General features: G+C 31.2%; 1 protein-coding gene across 1 annotated transcript; it reads left to right on the top strand.

The window, feature by feature from the left end:
* Positions 1 to 8760: 8760 nt before the first annotated feature.
* Positions 8761 to 11143, top strand: LOC132313508 (WAT1-related protein At5g07050-like). The gene is made up of 6 exons (XM_059812303.1): positions 8761 to 9081; positions 9182 to 9244; positions 9339 to 9455; positions 9669 to 10074; positions 10161 to 10312; positions 10626 to 11143. The coding sequence occupies exons 1-6, from the start codon at positions 8879 to 8881 to the stop codon at positions 10891 to 10893; spliced, it is 1209 nt and encodes a 402-aa protein (XP_059668286.1). The 5' UTR covers positions 8761 to 8878; the 3' UTR covers positions 10894 to 11143.
* The last annotated feature ends 6856 nt before the right edge of the window (positions 11144 to 17999 follow it).

Raw genomic sequence — 17999 nt, 5'->3', positions numbered from 1 at the left:
ATATACCCACTTATATGGAATTGGTGGACAAGATAGTAGCTGAATTAGGAAACAACAACTTATTAGTGAAATTTTGTAAAATTAATATGATTATTAGACAATTATGACTGTTGGATTGGTGGATTATAGAAGGATTTGTTTCCGTAATTATATGACTATTACTATTATCATGAAAGTGGTGTTTTTAGCTTTTGAATTGTTGACTGGTATTTAATTTGAAGGGATTATTACGGATAAATGATGCTAATAACTCATATTTATCATTTAATGTAATTAAAAATTTATAGTTACAAAAAAATAAAAATATAAAAAAATAATATTTATCCTCATTGAGGTATCACTTTTGGGCACATAGGTACCACTTTTTGTACACATAAACATCACTTTTTGTGTTACACAAAAAAGTAGTACTTAATGCACAAAAAGTGATATCTACGTGAATAAAAGTGGTATCTCTATGTCCAAAATAAAAGTGTATAAAAAGTGGTACCTCAGTAAGCAAAGGTAAATAATGTTTTTTCATGTCTATATCAACATTTTGGTCTAACTTAATTTTTTTTAAATTATGAAACTTTGACTCCATTAAATGATAAATATGAATCATTAGCACCATATAATTGTAATAATTCTTAATTTTAATTACTTAGTTTGGGAATGAGAGAATAAAAAACCCACGTGGAGGTGCAATAGACACAGATTGGTGATTTGATATTTTGGTTTACATCCGAGTATCCTTTACTTATGGAAAAATCATACACTCGCCTGCCAAAGAAAAGAAAAGGAAAGTCTTTTAATCATCATTCAATCGTGGTGAAGAGAAAAGAAGTTATGATAGCCATTCCAATGAGCACGCATATCTCGTGATCATGAGAGTATCAAAAGTGTTTTTTTTGGTATGCTTGTAGGGTTTCACCACAATGGTCGTGGTGAGCCCATCTATCTTCAATATGCATATTAGCAGCAAAGGTTTTTTGGGGGGTGGGCCTAAGGTTCTTTAGGGTGTGGGTAATAAGAACATGTTTGGAGCGCAGGAGTTGCACTCGTTAAATAATTATTATTATTTTATTTTATTTTATTATTATTATTATTATTTTGATTAAAAAAGTTCCTTCCAACCAATCGAGGTTACTTTTTGATTCATTATAAAATTACTCCCACTAAGGTAAGAGGGATTTATGCAATTGGATCAATTAAAAATAATATAACATAACATAAAAGCCCCTTTGATTTAGTAAAAGTAACTTCTCTTGATTACATGGAGGGGACTTTTTGAAAGAAAAAAGAAAAAGAAAAAAAAAAAATGAGAGCTTATGCAAAACACTTATATACAATTGATCCTTAATTAATTTAATTCAGGAAAAATATATATATATAGTTCATCTTTGGAGAGGAGGGATGAAGATTAAATTAAAAATTTCAGTCTTGTGGATTAGTGTTACAAGGGAGGCTTGTCCTACATTAGGAGCGGATGAAAAGTGAAAAGAGTATAAATAAATGGGTATACAGCATTATTTAATAATTTAAATTTTTGAATAAATAAATAACCACCCAACCAGACTTTTGAATAGATGGATAAGCCTCCGCCAATTACAACTAGCTACTTGACCATATATATTCCACCTTTGCTCAATTATTATTATTAGTGTTTAAATGATAATGTAGAAGTCAAAAACGAAAGAAGAGTGTGACTCAATAGCTTAGGTCAGCCCATAAGAATCTGGAGTTAGGCAGCCAATTGGGCTAAATGGACCACTCAATTATCATAACACTGCCAGCCGATCGACTTAGCAGGTGGATCCTATATATATTCCTAAAGAAGAGAGAAATGAAACCCCCCACCCCCCAAAACCACATTTTTGGGTGTTTTAAAAGGGAAAGTATCCTCAACATTCAACAAGGTAATTTATCTCCAAGCATTTAGAAGTATTTAATTTTACATTATCTTTTGACTAAAAATGCATTTTATTATTCTTTCTCAGCCAACTCTTACTACAAAAGCAAGATCCGTAGTTCCTATCAAAATTGTTGTTGGCATGATTGGAGTGAGGGGTATATTATATCCACCAATGAATATTGTTAATTACTATCCTTCTTAAAATTAGTTTCGCAAAAAAAAAAGATATTTCAAAATTACAGTTGAAAATAATTTAAGGGTTTGTGTAAAAATATGCAAATTTGGGTATAATTATTTTTTTTATTTTTTTATTTTTAAGAATTTGTGAATAAGAATATAGATTTAAATGAATATGTGATAATATTATATATATATGTGTGTGTGTGTGTGATTCAACTAACTAGATGTTGCAATGGGATAAAACTCTGGAAGATAGAAGAGATCTAAATGACCTATTAGTTATTTGATGTTGTGAAATCTTAAAATATTTTCTTAACTCAGAAAAATATATGAAATCTTCCAAATCTTCAATTATAACAGATAAAGATTGATGATAATGAGGGAAATCGAAAGAGGAAGCGTAACGTAATAGTGTTTTTAGTCACACGATATCGTATCATTAGTTAATTAAATTGTTGATGTAGTGCTTTAACAACTATATACTTAAAAACTTGTAGATGTTTAGAGATAAATTATGACATCATTCTTGGAAAAAATATATATAGTAAGAGAGGAAAAAACTAATGACGCGTGAACACATTACTAAGAAGGTTGATTTTTTATTTATTTATTAAATTAGCATCATCTAAAGAAAACGATGGAGACCGTCTTACAACTGAGAGGGAGAGTCTCAATATCATGACTCGTCAATTAATTGTGAGGTTTAATTATTTGATATTTCTTGCAATTAATGTCTGGTAGAAATGTGTATAATTAAAAATACTTAACAGAGAAGGTACCGGAATATAACTGAGTATCCTTTATATTATCAACAACTGGCGCAAAGTTTAACACAGATTGTGTTTTTTACACCACAAAATGTATAACATAGATTGTGTTTTGTATACCTTCATATTTTCAAATGCCTCCATAAAGCAGAAAGCGGAAAAAAAAAAATCCGAAAAATCTCGTTTGGGCCTGTTATTAAAGCCTGTTTAGAGGAAACTTAAACTTGTGGACATTTTTTTTACATTAAATAAATGCGCTCATCAATCCAAGATACAGCCTTAACATCTCTCATCTATTTGTGTCATTAATCATTATTGTTTATGTTGGGCTTTCATTTTGCATAATGGGCCATCCGTTGTAATTGGACACTTTAAGCCTAGGTCATTTGAGATCCTATTAAAACAGTTTTCTCCTACTGAATTCTGGCCATCTTTCTTGTCCTTTCTTTTGGGGGTGTAACTTGGGTGGGCCAACCGAACCCAACCCAATCCTAGCCTAATTTTTTATAGACTTGGCAACCATTTTTATAAGGGAAAATTATAAAGACCTTCCTTATGGTTTGTCATAATTATTGGGACCTCCCTTATAGTTTGGCATAATTATTGGGACGATCTCTTATGGTTTAGGAATTTACTCGAATCTCTTCTAAAAATGAAATTATTCTACACGGACCTCCCTTCTGTTACTGAACGCCAGTCAATGACGGATTCTGCTGATGTCATCCACTTAATTAAATAAAATCCCCACAATACCCTTCATCTATCTAGCTCCCCTCTCTCACTTTCTCTCTCTGTATTATATGCATTAACTTGCAAACCACCACCAGCATTCCGGCAACCTCTGTTGGCACCTTTGTAACCATCAAAGTCATCAACAAAGATATGGTGATGAAATTGAGTAATAGTATTTTATTGACATTTTTTTTAGCATGGATAAGAATTTCAAAACATCTCCAAATAAAAACGTGAATTGTCATTTCAGTAGTGAAAGCTGATAGGTAATTTAGTAATTTCAGATAGCAACGTGAGGGCATTTCAGTAAATTTAACAAGTTCGTTAGTGTATTTGACGGTCCGTCACACAGAAGGGAGGTCTGTGTAGGATAGTTTCATTTTTATGGGAGGTACGAGTAAATTTTCAAATCATAGGGGAGGTTCTTGAAATTATAGCAAACTATAGGGGAGGTCTATGTAATTTATCCTTTTTATAATTAAGGTTTGGCCTAGGTTAAAAATCTAATATGAACCTAACTTAAGATCACATTAACATTTCAATGTTAAAATTAGTTATATGAGTAACCATAATTTACCTGACTTTCGAATATAAAATCTCAACTTGAGTTGCAAACTTGGGTTTAAAAATGTACGTATGAGTTGGGTTCAGGCTCGAGCTTAGTAATTAGAGTTTGAGGTCGAATTAGGGTTGAACATTTTATATACATCGGTTTAAGCCTGAGTTGAACCTTTAATCTTGCCAACTCACGTGAGTTGCAACCTTATTTCTTTTGCAGTCTTTTATGCTCCGAGAGAAATGAGGGACTATGGTGATCTAACAAAAGATAAATAATATAATTTGAAATCAGGTAAAATTAGCCATACTACTTATTATTATTTTTATTATTTGTGTAAAAACCATTACTTAAAAACCTTTAATCTTGCCAACTCACTTGAGTTGCAACCTTATTTCTTTTGCCGTCTTTTATGCTCCGAGAGAAATGAGGGACTATGGTGATCTAACAAAAGATAAATAATATAATTTGAAATCAGGTAAAATTAGCCATACTACTTATTATTATTTTTATTATTTGTGTAAAAACCATTACTTAAAAAGATAAATGAGATATCAGTAGGTTACAACTTTTAGTAGTTAACAATACAATCTTAGTTTGTAATTACTAATTAGTAACCTAAAATAATTCTAAATCAGATGAAGTTAGAGAAAATAGTTCTAAAATAATTAAAAATTCCTGCAATATTGATCTCTTCAATAGTTTGAGGGGCCATTTGATTCTTATACTATCTGACATTTCAAGAGGTGTGTTTGAATGATATCCAATCACAATGATTGATTGAAAATTTCTTTTTGGTCAACAAACTTTATATTACTCATAATTGTTTCTATTCGCTAGCGTTCTTTTAACTACCATACAAAAATCTACAATCACAATGTCTGTTCTAGAGGCAATCAATGCGCTTATTATGGTACTATATATATATGTATAACTTGTTTTGGCTCTCTTTTTGTTTATAAACGAAGCTTTCAAATAAAAAGTAAGCGCATTTAAGTGTAATTCAGTATTATCAATAGCTGATTAGCCAAAGAACACAGAGAAAAGCTGTACAGCAAAGGCTTTAAAGGCCTTTAAGGGTTAAATGATTCATATAAAAGATTCATGTCGTGGTATGTTCGTACGTAAGAAAAATGAATCTTTGACCACAACTTTTTTGAATGGGATATATAATATTTTCATATGTATCATTTGGTTTCAATAATTGATGACTTTTTATGAAAGAAAATGGGTGTTTTTGAAACTTAAAAAAAAAAAAAAAAGTTACACTTAAAACAAAGAGCTTTGCTTCAATGAATGACATATATGGTTTGTGTTTGGTTGATTTATCGCTAAATCAAGATATTATGTGAATGAAAAAGTGTGCGCAATTGAAAGGACTACTTTTAATTATTTGGATGCTATTGAAGCAAACAAGCAAACTGGTGAAATATATGAGATTAAAGTGGTTAGCACTAATTTTTTTTTATATATATAATGGATTGTAAAGGTTGCACTAATAGCTACAAGATGAAAAACAACTGTGTGTGTGTGTGTGTGTGTGTGTGTATCTTCTGCTTTCTAAAACATCATGAATGAACATATATAAAATGCAAGAGGTGTGAGTACGTAGTGATTCAAAAGTGTCTGTAAAAAGAGAGAGAGATTTGAGTGCACGAGTGGATGTGGGCCTCTAAGCAGCAATTTGCTTGTAAAATTGCATTCAAGAGCTCATGCGATGACACGGTTGAATCCATGTATCATTTTTTTTTGACTCGATTAAAAGGGATCTTTCTAAAAGGCTAATGCACTAGACTAGGCATTCTCCTTTTATAAAATAGATAAAAATAAATTAAAAATTAAAAAAGAAAAAAGAAAAAGGAAAATTAAAGTAAGTACCAAATCTCACACTATTTTATGGTGTTTGGTAATATATTTTCAACCCACATGGAACCCAACGCTCTTGTCATCAAGAGAACTCTATTATCATTGAGACACTTTTTGAGATATGTTAAAAGTCAAATAAATTAATTAATATATTTTCAACCCACATAGAATCCATCGCTCTTGTCCTTGTAAGATTTTCTTGATAGCATTACTCTTAAAAAGGGAGATTGAGTATTCGAGTCCCGGTAATTACAACATATAACGAGTGAGTGTGAGTGTGCACTTAGTTTAACTTTCGGCAAAAAAAAAAAAAAAAAAAAACCAAAAAAAGTTATTATTAGACTAAGAGCACATGTGGTATAATCTCTCATCCCTTAAAAGAAAGAAAGGTGAAGGGTAAGGTCCGAATCTTATTATGAGTATTTGTGAGCGTGCAAGCATACGTCTAAGCATATTAATAAATGAAGAAGAAAAAAAAAAAAAAAAAAAAAAAAAAAAAAAAACAGTTGTATCAAACATGATGACAAAATCAAGTGGCTTCAATGGTTCTTGATTCATCGGACCACCATTGGCCAGTTGAAACCCTATCGGTTTATAGTGGAATCTCACACATCCTACTACTGAAATCTTATGTGGACAAATTAAAAGACAACTTGTACCTACCTCCTGGAAACTGCCTCTGTAATTCCAACACCTTGCAACCTCAATGGACCCTTTACGGCCCTCCACGGTCCCCACTCGGTTTCATTTCAAATTGTAGGACACATTTCTAAGGGTACCCAATTAATCACGTCCACATTATTATACATCTTTTTAATTTTTGTCCAATCATATCCTAAAGGTCCCTAAACCAACAAGAATCATTTGTCATAAAAATGAACAGACCATGCCCATTTGGTTACTGTACTCGTTGCCATCATTTGTGGGGGTCTTACATTTCGTGTCATGAATCAATGTTGGGATGATTAGATGCCCATTTGGTCCCTGTTGGTCCACTTAACCATGTCTCTAGATCTTTTTTTTTAAAAGGGAAAGGCTATTTTGGTCATTTTGCATTTTACTAAACTAGTATGCTTTCCCGAGAAGGAAATTTTAGGTTTTATCTAGGGCCTTGCGTTAGGATTTAGGCCCCTTAAATTTTTTGGGAAGAAGTTAGTATAGGAGTAGTATCAAGGCATACACTATATTATGAAAAATGATACACAAGGAGCTAGGTAGGCTTGTGATTTGATTATTGCTGTGCTTTAAAAATGGCAACCTAAATTCTGATTGGAGAGTTTGTGCAGTTGGCTAAAAAATAGTAATACTATTTTCGGTTCCGAGACACTATCTATATAATAGAATATAATATCAACACATTTGATTTTTATAACAGCACGACGAATAATACTCAGCAACTAGTAATCAATCATATATGCATTCTTCCTTAACAAAATTCATTTTTTTTTTAATGGTAAAACAAACTCTCGTACATGCCTTCACTAAAACTTAAATTCCTAACCATGGAGGCCAAGTTTGTATCAGATAGACCATTGCTCATTTGGTCCTTGATTTCCTTAAGAAAATCTTCTTTCTAAAATTTCAAGCTAAATTTAAATAAATGCATATTATTTAGGCGTGATATTGTTAGAAATTAAAATTGAATCTATCAAATGCCATGAAAATTGAAAGTAGCATCCTACAACGTACTCATAATGAAATGATTTCAACTCCTAGAATGATTCAAAGAGGTACTTCAATTTGTTTGTCCCTTGAGCTTTGATTGATTTCAATCATGCATGCCACTACTCACAGTCGTGTGTGTGTACTTTCTCCATTTGCTTGACAGAGCATCAAGTCTATTATGAAAAAAAAAAAAAAAAAAAAACTAACTAACTAACAAACACACAAAGTTCTTTTTAATTATTACCAGCCCATTAATGTATTATTATTATTTTTTTTCATTTTGTATCTATGCTTTTGTTAAAATTTTAATAAAATAACTACAAAATATTCACTAAAACCTCTTTTATGTAAACCCGATTGTACTAAAGTTTTAATTTTCACTGTCACAACTTTCCCTCTCTTATTTTCACACTCCGTGACTCAGCTTTTAACGATGATTGCTCATAGACTCTCTCCCTCTCTTGAAAATTGTAATTGTTAAACTTTTTTATGTTCAATTATTATACAATATTTTCAAAATATGGCAACAGTTGGCAAATGCACTCAATGAAAATATCGGTGCAACACATTTTCAAAATATAAAAAATGTATTCAATCAAGATATCAATTAATGGTAGTTCACTTTTTATGAATTTTTATTTTTTAATTTTATTATTATTTTAAAATTATTGCTCTTTAAATAATTTTCTAGGTCCGTCACTGATTTGCCCATAGTGGGTTGACAATCAAATCCCACCACCACAACCCAATGATACCCCTCAATTTCATCAGCATTGCACTAACCTCACCTTTGTTTTGGCATATCTCAACTCACTTGCCACCCATCCAAGCTAATGGATCCCACCCAATATAATCAAATCGTAATTGCTGCCACGTGGAACCCACAATACCCTTGTATGGATATAGACATTAATTAGCTAATCAGAATATTGAATTAGATGCGAAGAACCACTGTCACAGTACCTCTCATGCACCTGTAGGAGTGAGATTCTCATACGCTTCAAACTCATTTTTTTTTTTTAATTTTAAATAAACCATTTGTACGTATAGGATTAGATTAGAAGAGATCCTAGAAAGTCCTTATAAATATGGGGGTGTCTCAACATGTTCTCCTTAGGAAAACACAAGCATCTTTCAAGTGTTGTTCCTCTTCGTCACTCCCTCCTCGTCTTCTTCTTCTTCCTTGAGTTCTGTTTTCTTCTTAGCTAAGAAAAAAGAATGGAGGGAAATGGATGTCTTGGTAATTTTGTCCAGAGGGCCAAGCCATACATAGCCATGATTTGTCTGCAATTTGGCTATGCCGGCATGAACATTATAACCAAAGTTTCTCTCAATAGAGGCATGAGTCATTATGTCCTAGTCGTCTATAGACATGCCTTCGCTACTGCAGTCATCGCTCCCTTCGCTATTGTTCTTGAGAGGTAAAACTACTTTTGCTTCTAAAGAAGAAAAAAAAAATGTTTTACTATAAAGTCTTTTTTAGAAGCAAATTGTGATTTACCCATGTTTGCTTCTTTACAGGAAAGTGAGGCCAAAAATCACATTTCCAATTTTTATACAAATTTTCGCGTTGGGACTCCTAGGGTGAGTATTCTCTGATCATGTGGTGAAAGATTGCATTCATTGAACAAAATACATATATTTATTCTTAATAATATATATGTTTGATATTTCACAGGCCTGTGATTGATCAAAACTTTTACTACGCGGGACTAAAATTCACATCCCCTACTTTTTCTTGTGCCATGAGTAACATGCTCCCGGCAATGACATTCGTCATGGCTGTCCTTTTCAGGTATATATGTGTGTGTATATATATCATCATCATCTGTTTTTCTCACTTTTTTTTTCTTAGTTGGTACTTATACACACGTCTCTATTGAGGGACATCGTCTGTTTTTAAAACAGATGATATTAAAAATATTATATTATTATATCATCTGTTTTTAATATTGGTGTTTGTGACTAACAAATTGAATAATTTTAATTTGTGGCCGGGAATGGAAAGGATGGAGAAACTAGACATGAAGAAGATCAGATGCCAAGCAAAGGTGATAGGAACCATAGTGACAGTGGCTGGAGCCATGTTGATGACATTGTACAAGGGTCATGTGATTAACCTTGTGTGGTCTGAGCACATACATCCTCCTCAAACCAATGTCCCGTCTCATGACACCACCGACAAGGACTGGTTTAAGGGTTCCATTCTCCTCATCATTGCTACATTTGCCTGGGCTTCTTTCTTCATCCTTCAGGCAATTACAATGAGGACATACACAGCTCACCTCTCACTCACTGCACTAGTAGTCTTCATGGGCACTTTGCAATCTGCTGCTGTCACTTTTGTCATGGAACACAATCCATCTGTTTGGACCATTGGCTGGGACATGAACCTTCTAGCTGCTGCCTATGCTGTAAGCATTCCCTCTATATCTATATAAATATATATATGTATGAAATAGTAAACTATATAAAAAAGTAACTTTTTAATGACCTACAGGGTATAGTGTCATCAAGCATTGCATACTATGTACAAGGTCTGGTCATGCAGAAAAGAGGGCCTGTCTTTGTGACTGCTTTCAGCCCTCTAATGATGATCATAGTGGCAATCATGGGCTCTTTTATCCTGGCTGAAAAGATATATGTTGGAGGGTAAGTTTCTCTTTAATTAGTGGAATACTTAATTTTATCAACTGAGGAAGATAAATATATTTCCCCAGTTAAGCCTATAATGCAAAAAGCTTCCCGGCCACTATTTAATTTCCTATTTCATTCCTATAATTTTCAACAATATATATATATATATATATATATATATATATATATATATATATATATAACTATCAGTGATTCTAAGGAGAGAATTATAATTAAACATGAAAAGCATTTCACTGTCAATCTCAAAAGTGATTTTAATTTAATTTAATTTATCCCACAACTGATGTTTCTTTACTTGCTGGTTCAGTGTTCTTGGTGCCATACTGATCGTGGCCGGACTTTACTCGGTTCTGTGGGGCAAGTACAAGGAGTACAAAGAGAAGGAAGCGGAGAAGATCCCTGAGCCAGTAAAGGGATTTAATGGAGGCAATGGACAGAGTAGTATGACAATGATCCATGAAATGGAAGAAAATGACATTGAGATGCAGAAAAATGAAGCTAAGAAGATATCAGTTGACATTAGGGCTCCAATTCCACAAACCCCCATGGTAGCTATGGAAGCTCCAAAAGTATGATCAGTTGAGAAAGTGCATGGAGAAGGAAGAAAAAGAGAGAAAGAAAGAGGGCATTTTATAACACTGAGAAAAAAATAGAGAGTGATTTTCATTTGGAAAGGCATGGGATGAGGGTTTTTTTGTACTTTATTTTACTTTTTTCCTCTTCAATTTTCTTTTTTTGGGTTAAATTATGAACCTTGTTCGATACCTTTCATGTAAGCAAATATTCTGAAATTTAGATGAAAGGAAAATGAGGAGATTTGCAGAACCTTTTTTTTAACAATTTGCTGGCATGTGTCACGTCCAACTGAATAATTCTCTAAATTTCTGTACTAGTAAAATTTGCTCACTTCTGATTCATATTCCATTTAGTGGGCTAGTGGATAACTTCTTTTTTTTTTTTTTTTTTTCACTTTATTTTTTACAAATATTTGTGGATGAGTTGAGCTTAATTCATGTGGTTGGATCAGTGTAATATTTTGATTTATGGCAGTCCCTATCTATCCTCTTCTTTACACTGTTCAACATCTTTTGAGTTTTGATATGATACATAAAAATACACCTGCAGTTTTTTTTTTTTTTTTTGCCATTTTGTCGGTAAGTAATACACCTCTAGTTTATTTGTATAATATGTGAGGAAAAAAGAAAGAAAAAGAAGTAGATGATGAAGAGATTTGCCATTTTGTCGGTAAGTAATACACCTCTAGTTTATTTGTATAATATGTGAGGAAAAAAGAAAGAAAAAGAAGTAGATGATGAAGAGATTTTTGACCATTTGTTTTTTTACTATGGCACCAGATATTAATAAGAAAAGTATTTAATATACGTCGTAATGAATTATCTTTTAAATCACAATTTCTATAAATTGAGAAACTTCATTCTGTTACCCTAATTATGTAAATATGTTATTATTATTATTATTATTCTACTGCTATATTCCATAATAATACATTATAATTATTTGGAAACCGCTAAGAAAAAAAAAAAAAAACAGACAAATACGTCACTAAAAAAGTAAGTGTTAATATCGCCTGCAATATACAGTAGTAAAATTTTGGCATATCACCCCTTGTCCTAATGATTTAAGCACATAACTATCTTACTACAATATATATATATATATATATATATTATACAAAACCCTGAAGGAGGATAAAGAGTGGTAGCAAATTAAAATAGTTGAGAGAGAGACAGATAAGGATTGAGAGCAGGAATTTGGCATCTTGGATTCCACTACAATATTGGGACTCAGTAACTTGTCAAGGAACACTAGCTAAGTTTAGGTTCCTTTGACATTAGATATAGCAATGCTATGAGTCCCAAATCTCAATTCCTATATGCTCATCTATTGTGTAGATGACACGTATTTCTATATATACCATTGGACCACAATGCTTGGAGAGTCAATTCTTTCATTGTCAATCAAGTTAAAGCTTACATTTATGTCAGAATTGAATATTGTATATGTTATTGAATCTATTCTCTAAATAGTTTAAGTTTGGGAATAAATGTTAATCTCTAACGTGACATCAAAGTTAAGGTAGCTCTAATTAATTTTCTTTAGTCAAAAAGACGGTTTTATAGCAAGGTAAGCATAAGTGACGGAGCTCGAATTTTTTTTGAGTGGGGCGATGTTAAAGAATAAAAAAATTGAAGATAATTTTTTAAAATAAAATAATAAATATAAGAATTTAATTTTTTGTAGCTTGTTTGACTCAGATTCTGTTATCTTTTAATCGTATCCGTGGTTTTTAGATTACCGTGGATGTGGGACGTAAAGAAATAAGAAAGATGATTTACTTTATTATTATTTTTTTTATCTAAAACGCAAGAATATATATAGTGTGTATTTTTAAAAATGTATCAAAGTGTGTAAGAAAGAATCATGAACGTGGCCGATGGTAGAGAGTGAAAAAAAGATGATTATCTTTTGTATTCAAAAAATCAGTGAGGGCAAGAATGCGAGGTGTGGTAATTTTACAAATTGAGGAGACATTTTAAAAATTTTTACAAATTGAGAGGAGACAATTTTTAAATTTTAATAAAAAGTATAAATAATAATGCAAATAAAAAAAATTCCCATCCACCCCACTTGTCCTTAACCAATTCCGTGCCTTAGCATAACCGATGAAATAACTCTTTCTTCTTTCTGCAATTGAACAAATTCTTATCTTAATTTACACTCTGGCCGAATAGAAAAGGATTAGTTTTTGGAATTTGTTTGATGGAAGGTTTTTTCTCTTGTAGTGTTTTTAGGTACTGACAGAATATTAGGTATAAAACACGTATTTCCATTAACTTTATGATTAAATAGAAAGGCCAGCATCTTCCAGACATGAATATTAATACCGAGAATTTGCCAACATGGAACCACTATGAAAAGTGAAAAGGACATATGTGTGTGTGTGTGTATATATATATATATGGTCCAAAAAAAATCGTATATTACTGAATTTATGAGAATATAAGTGGTGACTGGTTAGAGGCAGACATGCTTAGTAAGTTAGTAAGATGCTTCCATGCAATTTTCATTGTCTTTGACATCCAAGGGTTAAAATCTTCAGCCATGAAATCGACGTATATATATAACAGGTCATTGTCATATATAGTGTTCCAATAAAATCTCAAATGTGGTCATTCGCAATCTTCAAATATTTTTCCACATTTTTTTGCCAAAAAATCATTATAACTTTGAAACTGATAATCACACTACTCCAATTGAGCTTGTTGGCAAAGTTTAAAACTATATATATAAATGAATTCAGATTGAATAACATCCCTCCTATAATTTTCAAACCTATCCTATATTCAAACTATCTGAGAAATAAAACACCCTCTAATGTGGCCAAATGACTTCTAAAATATTTCATAGAGAAAAATAATGACAAGAAAATCACCATTAGGCATCAAATAATTTTAATTTTAATTACAATTAGTGTATAAACATTCCTATTTCTCTTATTAGTAAACAGAAGAAACACGTAGACTTCAACAATTATTTATTTATTTATTTTTGGTTGAAAATTAAAGTCAAAACAAAACCCACTCTTCAACTTGGATAATGACTAGAGCTTAAGTTCTGGGCAGCACTGATCAACATGATTGAGCAACATCGATTCACCACAGATAACTTTAATAATGCGTATCTTTTCTTTCTCTTTTTCTGGTTTCTCAGCAGTAACCACTCTCAAAGAATATTTGTCCTATTGATGGGAGACACACAATAGGTTACAAATCAATTTAAAACCATATCCCACTACCTTATTTGTATGTTCTTTAATCAAAATTTTATCATGGAATTTGGATGTTGTGGCTTTTCTTTATTTGCAATGTACTACATTTCCAAATGCCAACCAAAATCCTATTCAAATGCACCTATAGTTTTTTTAACTACTGTTATGTTTGAAGCATTGAATCGACGATTTAAATTTTAATTAAAATTTCAATTAAAATTTTTTTAATTTTGATTTCAAAGCACTAATTCGATAATCTCAAATACAACATATATAAGAATGATTAGGATCAACACAACAATAAATGAGACTATTTTGTGATCGAATCCAGCCAGTCATGTCATTTGTGAAGAAACCAAAAATTTATTTAGTTATGACCAATTCTCAACTTAGATATATATATAGATTGATAATTTTTTTCATTTTGAAAATCTTGCATAATAACCTTATTACCGACCTTACTAAATATATATTTCTCAATCAATAAATACAAAAAAGTTATAATTCATTCACTATTTTCTCAATTTATTATTTTTTTTTGAAGGGTTATTTCTCAATTTATTGTACACTGTCAAAGACAAAAAGGGGCAAAAGATAAAAGTTGTGGGGGCATTTTATAATTAATAAATATTTTATAGTAAAAGTACAAGTGCACACGATGATAGAGTATGTATATATATACCTATGTGTACAAAGCTAAGTTTTTTATTTTTTATTTTGGAATTTGAAGGAGAAAATCAAGAAAAAGATGAAGAATTTTGAGGAGGCGTATTGATAGAAGTAAATTAATATTAAATATAAACATAGGTCACTACCCTAAGTAGGCTAAGTCGACGTACTGAACTGCTGATGCATACTTACATATAATACCATATCTTACTTTTACAAACTTAAAAACTAATAAATAAAGATGAGACTATAAAGATATATTCTTATCTCTAAGTGGTATAAATTAAAAACATATGATATGATCGATGCTTGAAAAAGCCAAGTGTTATACCTTGCATCTAATGATGTCAAAAGGGAGCACTTCACCAGAAGATGCAATTGTGTCATGATTCTTGTAGATCGATTTTAGTCATAAACTGGTATTAATTGTTTATTATGTAATTATTCGTTTCATTAAATTAGTAGTATAAGATTAGATATTCACATACATTACATCACAAGGTTGATTTTATATATATATGCAATTATGGTGATGGAGAAGTGGCTGTTTGTAGGGTCCTTTTTAGAATGATAAAATGTATTGGAATTCCAATAAGCATTACAATACACGACAATGTGGATATGGAACTGAATTATCCTATCCAACATTTAATCATGGGTATGACATTGCTACCACAATTTCTCAATCTAATATTAAATTACCAAGTAATTAAATATTTACTCTCTCTCTCTTCCTGTGCATGCATGCATGCATAAACACAAGTTTGCCTTGTTTTCTTTATTTTTATTTATTTATTTGCATGGCACTTTCATGAAAATAAGTTTATGTATATTCAATTAAAAATAAAAAGATTAAGTGCAAAAAATCCCGTCTGATATTTATGGTTTGTGTAAAAATAGTCCATACTTTTAAAAAAAATTATACATTTCAGTCCATAAATTTTTTTTTAAAAAAAAAAAAAAAGAGTGCAAATAAGCCCCTCTGACCACATGTTGATCAAAATTGACATAAAATAAATTCAAAACCCCCATTTTGCCCTTGGGTTAAGTGCAAAAAACCCAAGGGCAAAATATTAGAGAGGGTATTAATGTCAAAGAATTTATATCAGAGAGGGTATTAATGTCTTTTTATCCGAACGGGGTTATTGCACTAAATTAATAGTATATGGGGGTTTTATACCACATAGTGACTGTTTTGCACTATATCGATAGTAAAGAGGGTTTTTTTGCACTTAACCTGAGGGCAAAATAGGACTTTTAAATTTATTTTATGTCAATTTTGATCAAAAAAAATTGTCAAAGGAGTTTACTTACACCTTTTTAAATTTTTATGGGTTGGAATACGCATTTAAAAAAATAAGTACTATTTCTGCACAATTCTTATGTTGCTTTGACACCAATTGCTCGATGCAAGTGTGAAGGGTTGATCTGCCTGATAAGCTTATGAGATCGATGCATGGCCTATCAGGCCCAAAGTGTGGGCATAGGCTATGCCCTATAGCCCACAAGCCTATTTTCACTTCATTTTTTATCGGGCCTCGGACCAGGCCTATTATTCAGGTCAGTCTAAGTGAGATGTGGTACTTTGAAAAAGGGTTAAATTAACAAAACTTCCATGTATTTTTGACACAAATCATCTTTGAGCGACTGTCTTTTCACAATCACTCGTCTTATTGGTTACTTTAAATTTCATTAATTATCTTACCTTTAAAAGATAAAATTATCTTTTAAATCATTTTTCATTACCTTTATCTCCTCCTTCAATCCATATACGTATAATATGTATATATATACGGCCTTTATTTCTTTCCTTTTTATTTCAATTGTCATCCCTAGTTATTTTTTTTTTCTCCCTTTTTTTTCTTCCCCCCCTCCCTCCTTTTTTTTTTTTTTTCTAAATTGTTGCCATTAGCCTTTTTCCATCTTTCCTTTCAAATTTTTTTTTTTAACTAGAACAAATAAGAACAGGGAAATGTTCACCAAATTTAGAAAAAAATTTATTAAACCAAATTGTTATTAAATTTTAACCCAGAACAAATAAGAATAGGGGGATGTTCACCAAATTTGTTATTAAACCGAAACAATTTAGAAAAAAATAAGAAAAAAATGAATTGAGGGTACACTAAAAAATATGATGGACTTATAAAAAAGAATATATTCATTAAAAAAAATTTATTTCAATCGTCGCACTGTTCTTAAATTTTTTTTTAAATTTGGTGAACATTCCCCTGTTCTTATTTTTTCTAGTTTAAAAAAAAAAATAAAAAAAAAATAACGGAAGGACGTAAATAGGCTAATGGCAACAATTTAGAAAAAAAAGGGAAATAAAGAAAAAAAGAAGAAAATAATTAACTAGTGGCAAAAATTGAAATAAAAAGGAAAGAAATAAAGGCACTAAAATATATATTTATACTACATGTATATGGATTGAGGGGGGAGATATAAGAAAGGTAATGAAAAATGATTTAAAAGGTAATTTTGTCTTTTAAAAGAAAGTTTTGTTAACGTTCCTGGGTAATAGAGAGATAATAATTAATAAGATTTAAAGTAGCCAATGAGATGAGCGACTGTCCTTAACATTCCTCATTATCTTTTTTGAAGCTTTTGCTACAAATGAAAGGGAAATGAAATGAAATTTGGTTAGATCCACCAGAAGAAGGTAGTTGTAGCTCACATAATCGCTTTGATTATTATTTATTAATTGCACAAATGGTTGTAATAAATTATGCTCTAATTAATACACACACTTGGGAATTTGAAATTTTTCAATGGACTAATATACTCTATTCCTTAAGCTCCCTTTATTATAAATAAATAATTCTTTAAAATGTAAGATCATAATAAAAGTACGCACGATTTGTTTAAAACAAATTTAATGTTATATTTGGCAATACTGAATTCACGATTTGAATTTAAATTTTGAAAAAATTTAGGTAAAAATTTAAACTAAATTTCTTTCTATTCAAAGAACCTAATCAATCCTACCAAACCTAATATCATTGTAATTGTATGTTTTTTTGGGATTAAATAATATACTTTCAAACGGGAGGGTTTCAATTTTGGTGTTCAAGAGAGAGCAGATAATAGACTCGGAATCTAGCCGTTTCCGGGTTGACCCGCGAGTCATCTCACCCAGTTAGTTGATTCTTCCACCTACCCAAAAAAAAATCTCAACCAAGACCCAACCCGAGGAGGGAAACTAACGGCTTATCTTCAATTGAA

This window comes from Cornus florida, unplaced genomic scaffold (genome assembly GCF_030987335.1).
Source record: "Cornus florida cultivar Cherokee Brave unplaced genomic scaffold, ASM3098733v1 CherokeeBrave_3.0.0_Hap2_Chr06, whole genome shotgun sequence".
Lineage (NCBI taxonomy): Eukaryota > Viridiplantae > Streptophyta > Magnoliopsida > Cornales > Cornaceae > Cornus > Cornus florida.
The sequence above is the reverse complement of the archived record's forward strand: the minus strand, read 5'-3'. Positions and strand labels throughout refer to the sequence as shown.